Below are 12740 nucleotides of genomic sequence, written 5' to 3'. Positions count from 1 at the left end.
GTTTTGTATAAACCTACGCTCACCCTTCAACTGATGGGATGTCTTTAAATGTGTAAATAACATCGACCTTCAAAAATATAATCCAAAGTAACCTATATAAAATCTGAGTTAAAACTTCTAAAACCCTGTTTTTATAGATTGATAGTCAATATAATTATAACATATTTTTAATCCATACTTCCATACTTATATTATAAATGTGAAAGTAACTCTGTAGATCTGTCAGTTTGTCTCCCTTTCACGTCAAAACTACTGGACCGATTTAAATGAAACTTGACACACAAATAGTTTAGAGCCTGAGAAAGGACGCAGGCCATTTTTAAATTTTTAGTGGAAAAAAAGTTTTGAAACAAAGAGGTCTTACATAAATGTAATATTTTAAGTTAATTTCTATAATACATACGGGTAACAGCTAGTATATAATATAGTTCAGTGATATACCTGAGCATCGGAAAACAGGAAAACAATTCCACGATTTTCAGCGCCGGCCTTCATCATAGTATGTTTGAGATCATCACGCCATTCCACCTGACCGTAAGCCTTTGTTATTTCAATCTGCATGCATTGCAGTTCCGCCATGCTGGCTGCGAGCCGGGATAAGGACTGGCGACCTGATCAACGTTCTCTTTATTGTGGATTAAAACCGAATAGATGCATCCAATCTCGAAAAATTCATTGAATTCGCTCGGACGCTTGGCTTTGTTGGTATACCAATAAGACTTTCAAGCAAAACTGTTAATTTATTTAACAAATCCTTATTATTTTGTTTAAAGTTGAGGAAAAGATTTAAGCTGATATAGCTTATGTAAATAAGTTTCCATTCAATTTCATTATTTAAAATGTTTTTGTGTTTGAATGTAATACTTAGATATAATTTATTGCAAATTTCTTCTTCTTATTTCTTCTTCAGAAGATCACTAACAATTACATAACATTATACATCAACATAACTACACCAAATTTTTTTTGGCAAAAATGGCCTTTATTCGAGCATACTTAATACTTATATTTCACACATCTCACCAAGAAGAATCTCCAAATCTTTATAATAAAATACGTAAATAGCAATAAACGGAATATTCAGAATAACTCACCAGATCCTCCCATACCCAATAGTAGGGCATTAGCCATAGGCTGCCTCATGATACGTGCCAAGCGACAAAGATGCCCCACTGCATCTTCAAATAGAACGAGATCCAATGGTGCAGTTGATGCCAGATTGTATTCGTTTAGATAATGAGCCAAGACTTCATCCAGCTGATTAAGAACACAAAAATAAATAACAAAGGTTAGTACCTGTACTCAATATTTTTGGGTATGCTCTACTAAGTCTCAACTAATATTGTCAATGCGAATTTATGTTTATAAGTTGGTCCATTACGCTTTCATATGTTAACTGAGCAACTGATTACTATTTTTACACAAGTCGTCAGGGATTCAAAAAGGGACATGATACTCAAGATGTACTCCCCCCTCCTTTATGAGCTTAAAAAATATATAATATATAAGGACATAACATCTTAGTTCCCAAGGTTGGTGGTACATTGACGATGTAAGGAATAGTTAATTTTTCTTACAGCTTAATTGTCTATGGGTGATGGTGACCACTTACCATCAAGTGGCCCATATGCTCGTCTGCCAACCTATACCATAAAAAAAAAGAAAAAAATATATAATTGAGTTGAGTTTGAGTATTAGGTACATCTACTTAGAATTAACACAATGAAATATAATAATCTTTTGGAATTTAAACTGTGAAAACTAAGAAGATGATTATTGAATATTGATATAAAATAAAATAACTATTCACTTCTCCTTTATCAGTAATCTCAATATATTTCTTATCATCAGCTCCAATGTCCATGAAATCACCGAAGAGCATCAACCTTCCACCGATCACATCATTTGCTTTTTTATTAAACTCGGTACGAATCTTTTTATTCAGCAAACTGGAATTCAAGAGACAAAATATTTTTTAATCGAATACCCTTTCCTGCAATACTCAGAATTGTCGATGAATTTTATTATTTATGGATTGTATCAAATATCAATATTCAGTAGTTTCGTTACTTAATAAAATCTGTAAATTCACAGAAAGTAAAATATAAATATTATACTGGAAACAGCACTATTTACTCGCTAGGGTTTTGTACAATAGATATTCTGCCACGAAGCATTAATACTTTATTCCGGTTGGGATGAGGAGTCAGTGTAACGACAGGCACAAGGGACATAACTTCTTAATTTCCAAAGTTGTTGATGCATTGGCAAAGAATGGGGTGGTCACTATTTCTAACAGCGCCAATATCTTTGGGCTGTGGTGACCACTTAACATCACATGGCCCATTTGATGCTTATCTATGACACAAAAAAACCCACTTTGGTGGGTACCACCTACTCATAGTATTTATTACGGGGAATATAAACTGTTAGTAATAATATTTGAAGTTCAGTAAATACTAAAAACACTTCTCGGCTAGTTTGTGTGAGAACTTTAACTTTATCTCGACACATTCGAAACTGATTCTAAGAGCCTATGTAAATAAAGAACATTTTCATTTGAATGGTGAACTTACTTAATGAACCAAGTTCGGTCTTCGTTATTAACAAGTCGATCTTGATACACGCGCTGGTGTTCATGATACCAAAGCCGTATCACGTCGTTTTCATCCTATAGTAAAACGTAATGATGAAATAAAAATAGCTTATAAAAATTTAGCATCAAAAACTATAGTTAATTAACCAAATAGAGTTGAAGTTCTTACTATTAATAAGAGATCACATCTGACATAGGCTTAAGCAAGAGATAAAAATAAAAAAAGAAGAAAAGCTTTTCTATCTCTGTTCTGCTTTCATCCTACCGCCAGCCGCTACACGTGAGCAAGTATCAACAGGAAACTAATTTAAATAAAAATATATACTAATATTATGTGCGTCTGTCTGTTTTTGCTCTTTCATGACCAAAACACCCAAATAACCAAAATTGATGAAAAATTAGTAAGAGGCAAGTTTGAACTCGTATTTGTAGCACATGAAGAAACACCGTCCCTTAAAACGCGAGCGAAGCCGGGGGCGATAATGAGTTATACATAAACTAACCTTCACATTTAGGGGATCCACCATAAGTATACCCTGGAACACCTTGCTTAGATCTCGGAGGTTGAAAGTATAATGAGATTTGGTCGGTGTTGGTAGGAGTTCCTCTACCAGAGAATTGAAAACTTCAATGGAACTTTTAAGGAATGAATTCTCATTTATAGTGACATCTTTGAAATTTCTCGTCCATGATTTTAGGATTGTGTTAAAAATACCATACTGGAAAAACACAAACGTTAAATATTTTTTATATAAGGTAAGTGAGGTAAGTGAGGTAAGTGGTCAACACCGCCCATGTGCACCAACTTTGGAAATAATGTACCTGTTTTTCCACTGCATTACTCACCCACCCCAAACAGAACATAACAATACTGGATACTGCAGTTTGGGGTTAGGTACCTATTCAGACTGGCCTTACCGAAAAAAAAAATAATTTAATAAATATTAAAGTATTTATTATTTTTTTTTATTAATATAAAAATATTGGTCAAAAACAGTATATGCTGACCCAACATGTTCCAAATACTGAAAGACCAGAGAGGAAGAAGTAGATGTTAACATTATTGAAAATAGTTATTTAACATTTATAACTTCATTATTCTTACCAGGAATAAGATAACCATTGTAATAAAAAAATAAATTAAAAGAGATATTACTGACTAACAATCCTCCTAATGGATTACATTGTTATTATACCAAGAATTTGTGTTTATTTTGGTTCAAAGAGAGTGAGCCATGAAAAGGATTTGCAATGATGCAAAGGATGGAAACACTTTTTATAGGACCGATGTCTAGTGTCTATGGGCAGTAAATACAATTTAGCATCAGATGACCCGTTTGCTATTCCGACTACCTTTTTTAAAAACGATACTTAATATCAGCATGAAATATGAGCTAACATTAAACGAATAAGTAACAAAAGTTCTTCTGACACATTTTGATCATTTCAACCTTTGAATCGTCCAATGCTGGACATTGGGCTCCCCCAAAGATAGCCATATGGACCGGTCTTGTACAGCCCGCAACCAGCGGCTCTCCGCGACCTTTACCAAGTGGTCAGGTCACGCTCGTTTATGGTCACCACTCGAGAACTCTTCGGCCCCATCGGCCATCAGTTCTTCAAGGAAAGTACCCCCCGCCCACTGCCACTTAAGGGTGAAAATTCTTCTGACACAATGATGCTTCTAAAGAAGTAAATTTACCTTGCTACTATATTCCATTTCAGTGAAGGTTATGTAATGGAAGTGTCTCATCAAGCGCATTGTAACCGGATTGCGTCCTCCACCAGGGGGACCCATAGCCGCCACCATTCCGACATCTATTAGAGTCTTGAATTCACCAATGTTGGTGCGATCGTACCAACCTGTATATTTGTCATCATTACATATTATAAAACAAAGTCGCTTACTGCTGTCTGTTCTATGTATGCTTAGATCTTTAAAATTACGCAACGGATTTTAATGATTTTTTTTTTAATAGATAGGTGTGTCGAGAGGAAGGTTTTCGTACATAATACATGGACAATGTAGTAAAGAAACACTGATAATTTTAGAATATTATATAATGATAATTTAAATTAAATTATGATAATTTCTTCTATTGTGTATTAAATAAACAGATTCTGTATTATATTTAGTATCAGTGTTGCATCTATAGGAAGCCGGGCGGGTCACTAGTAAAACTATAAACGTAAAAAAAATTTTGAATAGAATGAAATTACAAATAATTAGAGGTGAAAAATATAATTACCAGAAAAATCCATGAATTGACGTAGTAGTTCAATTGGTGGTTGAGCGCCATAAACTTCTAATGCAGGCATATTGAGGTCATCGATAAAGAAGACCTGTCGCTTCGTTGGCGGTGGACCAAATACACCACGCCTCCGTCTCTCTAACTTACTGTCTATTACATCCTGATTACAATTTAAATTTAGAATTAACATTATTTAAACTTTTCGCTTGGCATAAATATCACTATCATAGCTATTGCTTATTGAGAAATAAAGATCATAAAAGAATAAAATACACGCTAAATTTACGCACATTTTATGTTAACAACATATATGTATATACATACATATATATAAATTAATTCCTATTGCCCATGTTCACGCCACGACGAGGGAATGACTTTACTGATATATTATTTAAAGATTTCCAATACTTCGTTTCTTACGGAAAGAAATATGCGCAAAAATTGGATACAACAAGGAAAAGGATTAGTAAAGTGACCCAAGATCTTTGATCCTTTAGGTCCAACTGTGTCGATAATTTTACATTGTTAGTCCTCGCGTGAATTACAACCTCAATAGATGTAACTTTGTATGTATTTTAAGCTTAAGTTTACCTGATACCTAATTGTAAAATATGTTTCTACTCAATTTAAAGAAAATTATTGGAACTATTGATCGATCACATTAGAAGGAACACGTTATGTGCGAATAATTTCTCTGTACGTCATTCTGAAAATATTTCTGTAGCTCCAAAGGAAAATTTACAAGAATATCATCTATGAACCTGTTGATCTACTGAGAAGATATTTTAAAAATGGAACATAAATAAATACCTGTGTCTGATTCGCGGACGTTCGAGCAGAAAATACGAGAAATTCACAAATGAACTTCTTGTGTAGCCCTCGTGATAGCTTTGATGATATGGTAACCGTTTTACCCGTGCCGGTCGGGCCGACGCAGATGACGTGATTGTAGTTGGTTATCTTGTAGCCGAGGAGAGCCGCGCAACGGACATTGTCTAATGTTGGAACTTCGATATCTAAGGTGTAGAAAAATAAATGCTTTGTATTTTGATATATGAAGAAATCTAGCGACTGCTAAGCAGTATTATAATATGTAAAGTCAGAGTAAGAAAACCTTCGTCAGTTTTCAAAATCATTCCTTTATCAAGTCTTAAGCAGCCTTTTGGATCTAAACATCAAATCATTGCGAGGCAATGTCACTCTCGATCGGTAGAGCCGACTATCGTTCATACTGAGCACACGAAAATAGATCTTAAGGTGACGAACCTTGTCTTACCCCGACTGTATTTTGTATTTAACTGTCTTCTTGATACATATGCGATAAATAGGCTGAAAATTTACATATATGTGCGATATGGGTCATGTTTTTTAGGATTTTAAGCCCATCTTGAGTAAAATGATCCATTTGATCTATCTACTATTGATATCAATGAAAGTTTTCAAGTAACAATAGAATTAAAGCAAAATATACAAAATATGTTTTGCTAGTCTGGATCGCTAAATGGTTATAGGCTGTTATTTTTATAGAGTAGGTGCCCAATTTGTTCAGACTAGTTCATGTCTGTCACTGACATAAATAATCTTAAAGAAATATGACGCCGATCTAAGTCGAAGAATCTTTTATCTCCCATTTTCATGAAAGATGAAAAAGTTTGATAAAATGATACCTGCATACTGCCACTCAGGATCAACTTCATACTCTTCGAGATTATCCATCCAATTATACCAATATGGATTAGCTGGTTCTCCATCATCGGTTGGATCGGTGAAACCGCCATCGTGTAATCTAAAAATTATGTTTTTTAAGTAAACAATGTTTCCTTGGGGTGCTTTGGGTCTTTACGATTTCACCCAATCATCTGATATTCTACCCCAAAAGAGCAATAATTGTTGAATTACTGTTGAAGTATCAAGGGTGAGTCAATATTAAAGGCAAACATATATATTTAATATTTAAGTGTTATATTTGGTTATCGTTAGTCAAAAATATATCACTGATTCGGAAATTAACAGATCAGACCTGAGAAGATCATTTTTATGTAGTCGTGTACAATAACAATAAATATATTTTAGTTGTTTGAAACAGCCTGGAGGCGATCATCTCGCTCCCAAGGTGTGCAATCAACTAAGAAGTCATTAGTGTTGTAATATCCTTTAGCAGTAGTAGTAAATTGTGCCAGTGTAACTTCTAGCACAAGACCCAGAACATCTTAGCTCTTAAGTTTGTTAATGTAAGGATTAATTAATAATTTAAAGAGCAACAATGATTGGAAGTGACTTTTTACCAATAACTGGCTAATATAATCATCCGCGTATAAAATACATGGAAAAAGAAAAATTAAAACACATTCCTTTTTTAAAAAATGTCCGTTGAAATGATCGGACGAATGGTTGAGGTCGCTGTAATATGATTTCAAAAGAAAAAAAAAGTTGTTTTTTTAATAGCGCATATTGCATGCCGAGTAAATAAAAGACCGAAAAATTTACTTTATCCAAAAACCGATTCATTTTTGCTCGCTTTTCGTATAGAATTTTGTTATTAATTTTTATATTTTTCATATATTGAGCTATAGAACTGGTATCTCTCTCTCTCTTGTCATCTTCAAACAGTTATCTTCCATCCTACTCTCTGATATTCGTAAGCTTGCGAAGGTAAATAGCCATTCAATTGAATGAACGAATACTATCTTGAATGTATAATAAACTAGCTGAACCAATGGCTTTACCCACGCGAAATTTGCAAAGCACAAACGTCTGTCCTCCGTTTTACCTCCTTAGGTATGAAAAAAATCGTTCTTAGTGGATGTCTACACCCTATAAGAAACTTACCTGACAAATTTCATTTCTTATACATTGTGAGTTTACCTGATTAATTATTGGGTGGTATTTTGTATTTTAATATTAAAAAAAAATAAATAAAACAAAATCAATTTTTTTTATCGATTTTATATCACGACAGGATCTGACTGTTTTGAGGAGTGATGGATTATAGTCTGGAATAGCACATAGGTTGCTTTTTACCGTGGAAAAGGTCACCCACTCACTCTACACACTAGTAATTAAGCAGCTAATATATAAAATAATTTACTTACGTGTAATCATATACTCTGCCTTCTTTGGGGAACAGCGGCTTTGCCCCGTTTTCCTGCATGAGCTCTCTCATAAAATTCGAGAATATTGTTCGTCCGTTGTGATCGCAAGTTGCACCAACTGACCATATCACTGACCATATCACCCAACAGGGAGCCAATTTCGCTTTAGAAACATTAAAAATGTATTCGAAAATCTCAAATGTAATCTTAAAAAAAGACATAAGTAGATCCAATACCAATGGTATTAAGAAGGGTTTGACCATCTGATTAAATAAGCCTACTACAAGGTATAGTATAGTACAATACAACATCGGCAAAATTCGTAAAGTCGATCACATCCGAATTAAGTACGCCATCCCAAATTATCAATATTTATTTCTCATGTAAATATGATCTTTACACAAACGTAATAACTTGTAATATCATATGACCTAATATTTCGTCATTTTGACACGTCGATTTACATGCACTTGCTGTCTCGGGTTGAACTGACGCGAGAATCTAAGGCGACGAATAGCGTCGAAAGGCGCGTTAGTGACCTATTTCTATTGGTCGTGTAAATCAGCAGTAATCGGTTTTATTTTCATTTCATTGCATTTTTCGATGCTACATCTAATTTGTGTCGTACTATAAATACTTGTTTGTAGGGCTTTTTGTAAGTCCGTTTGGATAGTCACATATCATCTACCGCAAAAAAACATATAGAACTATTCTGTTCCAAATTGAAGGGTGAGTAACCCAGTGTAACGTAACATAAGGGATAAAACATACCGATAGTACCCAATTTTGGCCAAAATTTGGTCGTAATATGGGGAATGATTTTTGCAGTATCAAAAAAGTAGGGAAAAGATTTATTAATAAAATCAATTTAAACTTAATAAATAAACAGTTTTCAGCTGCATACTTACGCATCATAGCTATGAAGGGGGCTCCAGGAGGCGGTCTGTCATCTTTACCGGTGAGAGGTCTCAGTCTATAGTCCAAGAGTTCCAAGAATTTAAGTACCAAAGATGAATCTATCGACGTTACGATCTCAGTTAATTTTGCTCGCACTACACTCAGAGCCGGATATAAGTAAGTGTTTATTAGGTTCGGGAGGATTTTCCGAATGTTATCAGCGATCTAAACAAAAAAATCTTTATGAGTTTTTAAAAACACCGAATGTCTTTTACGAATCAATCATTTGATCTGTAACGAGAGTTAGGATATAAATATATAAAACGACCTAGTTTTGGATTGGCTAGTGATTATTTTTGAATTATCATTTTGGGTTATTAAGAATAAAACATCAACCCACAAATATATTTTATAACCAAATATATATCACAATTTGACGACCTCCGTGATCGAATAATGTGTACACCGATTTCAGGTTCGATTCCCGGCCAAGTCTATGTAGAAAGTAATTAGTTTTCTCTGTTGTCTTAGGTCTGGGTGTTTGTAGTACCGTTGTTACTTCTGATGTTCCATAACACAAGTTCTATAGCTACTTACATTGGGATCAGAGTAATGTATGTGATGTTGTCCAATATTTATATTATTTATATTATTTATACTCATAACAATTTAAGTTTATTGTTTTTAAACTACCCTGGTATTCTTCAACTTAAATATTTTCCCCGCGTCTCAAACATAATTTTATCTTAATAATTCAAAATAAAATAGTAGGGACATAATAAAATAAAAAATTAAACTCTTTAATTAAATAATATGACCAAGCCTTTTCCTTTATATTTATAACTACTAAGAGTCACCCGCGCTTCGCTCGCTCGCCTATGTCCTTTCTCAGAGCTCAAGTTTGCTTCATACCAAATTTCATCAAATTCGGTTCAGCGGTTTGGTCGTGAAAGAGCGACGGACAGACAGAGTTACTTTCACATTTATATTATTAGTATAGATTATTATTCAGTTAAACCGCTGCCACCATCTCGTATATTGGAATGTCACATCATTGACAATCAGCATCATCATCAACGGAATTATTTTATAACAATCATACTTCTACTCGACATACTCGAGCTGAGATGGCCCAGTGGTTAGAACGCGTGCATCTTAACCGATGATTGCGGGTTCAAACCCAGGCAAGCACCACTATATATATGTGCTTAATTTATGTTTATAATTCATCTCGTGCTCGGCGGTGAAAGGAAAACATCGTGAGGAAACCTGCACGTGTTTAATTTCATCGAAATTCTGCCACATGTGCATTCCACCAACCCGCATTGGAACAGCGTATGGAATATGTTCCAAACCCTCTTCTTAATGGATGCGGAGGCCTTATCTCAGAAGTAGGAAATGTACAGACTGTTACTTTACTTTTACTTTACTAATCATACATCCAAATCCAGTTGACTTACCGGCGGTAAATTACTCTTCATCCAGGCGTTAACGAGAGGTGGTAGACCTACGACTTGTGTGTCGAGGTACACCATACCACATCGAGATACGGTGGCCGGAGATGCTACAGCCAGATCAGCTACTTCGAATATCATTCTCTGTCTGTCTGTAAGCTTCATTATTTCTCCGCTTGACAAACACAACTTTTTGTTGTCGTCTAATACCTAGAATGTCAAATTTATGTGGTTTAAGATGATCTGATATTGCTGTCAGTAACCTGACATCGTCAATGTGTTTTCATCGGGAACTAAGATTTTGTGTCCCTTGTGCCTGTAATTACACTGGCTCAATAACCCTTTAAATTGGAACACGATAGTATTAAGTATTGCTGTTTGGTAAAATGAGTCATTGCTATCTACCTAAACGGGTCTGTGCTACCACCAAACGAATATTAAAAACTCATGATAAGGATGTGGGTTCAAATCTGCCTGGGTTTGAAGCATAGTGCTTAATTTGTGTTTGTGTCAAAGTTCAAGTACTCGACGGCGAAGAAAAACATCGTGAGGAAACCTGCATGTGATTAATTTCAACGAAATTCTGCTTCATGTGTATCCACATAGCCTGGTGGAAAATGTTCCCAACCTTCCCAAAGAGAGAGGAGACTTATTAAAAAACAAATCATTTAAACTCACTGTGTTCATATTTTCAATCCACACGGCATCAACGGGACCATCGAACACGTACCACCGTTTGTCTGTATCTTCGACCGCTATACCAGCACGGACTAAACTCGATAGAATACCATCCGTCCTATGGACAATCACATCTTTACCTCAAATACTGTTTTAATTATTTGTTGGTAAATCAAACTGGATATCTTGTATGGATATGTTACAAGGTTTTTTTTGGTTTGGCACCTGGCCACTACCACCACAGTGACTACTGCCAATAGGAAGTACCTAAGAGGTGCGTTTTCACGCCTCTGCGTCGACAAAGGTCCACCTACCCTTTTTTAAATTAATCAAGGTTTAATATTTGTATATTAGGTTGTTTTAAAAATTACTATGTAATAACATACTAATATATTTATGTCATTGGCAATTAGAAATTTAAAAGAAAAAGACAAATGGTTATGAGTATAAATAACTGTTTAAACCATAAATCGCTGATTCACATCCGGCTCGGAGGACCATATTTTGTATATGTATTTTCATTATTTAAAAGTATATGTGTATATCTCAACCGGTATATTACAGGTATTATATAAAAATGTTACCAGACAAAATAATATTGTTAATACAACGAATAATGTTAGTTAACAAGTTAGCAGAATTGTATTTATGTATAATTAACTTATGATATTATTATTATGTTAGGAAATTCACCCTTCCTGCCATAATTAAAGAAAACATACACCTTGACTATGTATATATGGAAATATAAACAAAGAACTTTAATGAGATTGTGTGTGTGTGTGTGTGTGTGTGTTTTGTCTATTTGAGATTCATCTCCACAGTGCCACTGGGTGTTCTACACTACGCTTGCCGATTTCCAGTCTCCACTCTAGAACTTTCTAGCCCCAAAGGCTACCAGTCATTCCACAGATGTGACCAGTCCCTGCCTATGGCACGGAACGGATGGCTTGTAGAACATGGATGACAAGAGACGAAGATCAGGCTCAGTGGTGCGAGTTGGAGGAGGCCTAAGTTCAGCAGTGTATTAATACAGACTGGTGATGATGATGAGATACCCCTATACTGTAAAGTCCATAAAATAGTATAAGATACGTGTAAATAATTTTCATCGTAAACATTCGTCCAATATTTGTGCTTGTATTTGTCTGTTTTATTTTGAAACTATTTATTTTCTGCAACAACACAATAAATTAAACTATCCAGAATAGTCCTAGGTTGATTGACCGTTTTTCAACCGACTTCTTAACTTTTCACTGGATGAATTTTTGATGGATGATGAATGAATGACTTTTTTTTTGAAAGCTTGTGCTTCCTATGTGGTCCCATTTTAATTTGGTCCAGTTCTGATGATGGTATCCATATGAAAACTATGTAAGTCTTAAATTTGCATTGTGTGTGTGCGCGATAAATGTATGAATACAAATCGGCTCCAAAACAACGGTAATTGTAGCTACGTTATATAATCGTAAATCGACATTTAAATAGTCTGATATTTTTCATTTGATTTTACGAAGGAGAAGTCTATAAAATATTTTGAATACGTACCTAATTTTTTTTTGACTTTTTAGTATATATAAATTTGTTTTGAAATAGTGTTTTGTTTGAAGTCGGTTTTTCTTTTTGTTAAAGTTTTTATGAATTCAATAAATTATTATATACTCTATATCATTTATCAATGATGGCGATTATGTTGTACAAGATTTTAATATTTTGTCAGAGAAAATATGTATTACTTACTCTTTCAGCAGAAATCGGTTATACATAT

At 34.4% G+C, this 12740-nt stretch overlaps 1 protein-coding gene across 1 annotated transcript in view; it reads right to left on the bottom strand.

The window, feature by feature from the left end:
- The window catches only part of LOC124540761 (dynein axonemal heavy chain 1-like), a 95433-nt gene that overhangs the window by 32031 nt on the left and 50662 nt on the right, over positions 1–12740 (bottom strand). Inside the window, exons 41-53 of the mRNA XM_047118469.1 lie at positions 10973–11090; positions 10301–10504; positions 8852–9065; positions 7944–8106; positions 6519–6637; positions 5662–5867; positions 4846–5008; positions 4299–4459; positions 3100–3315; positions 2577–2671; positions 1811–1949; positions 1095–1257; positions 442–611 (exon numbers count right to left, since the gene is read on the bottom strand). Of these exons, the coding sequence (XP_046974425.1) occupies positions 442–611; positions 1095–1257; positions 1811–1949; positions 2577–2671; positions 3100–3315; positions 4299–4459; positions 4846–5008; positions 5662–5867; positions 6519–6637; positions 7944–8106; positions 8852–9065; positions 10301–10504; positions 10973–11090 (2131 nt within the window). The remainder of the gene's footprint in view (positions 1–441; positions 612–1094; positions 1258–1810; positions 1950–2576; positions 2672–3099; positions 3316–4298; positions 4460–4845; positions 5009–5661; positions 5868–6518; positions 6638–7943; positions 8107–8851; positions 9066–10300; positions 10505–10972; positions 11091–12740) is intronic.

Source organism: Vanessa cardui, chromosome 26, assembly GCF_905220365.1.
Source record: "Vanessa cardui chromosome 26, ilVanCard2.1, whole genome shotgun sequence".
In the NCBI taxonomy this organism is placed as follows: Eukaryota; Metazoa; Arthropoda; class Insecta; order Lepidoptera; family Nymphalidae; genus Vanessa; species Vanessa cardui.
This window is presented reverse-complemented; position numbering and strand designations above follow the sequence as displayed.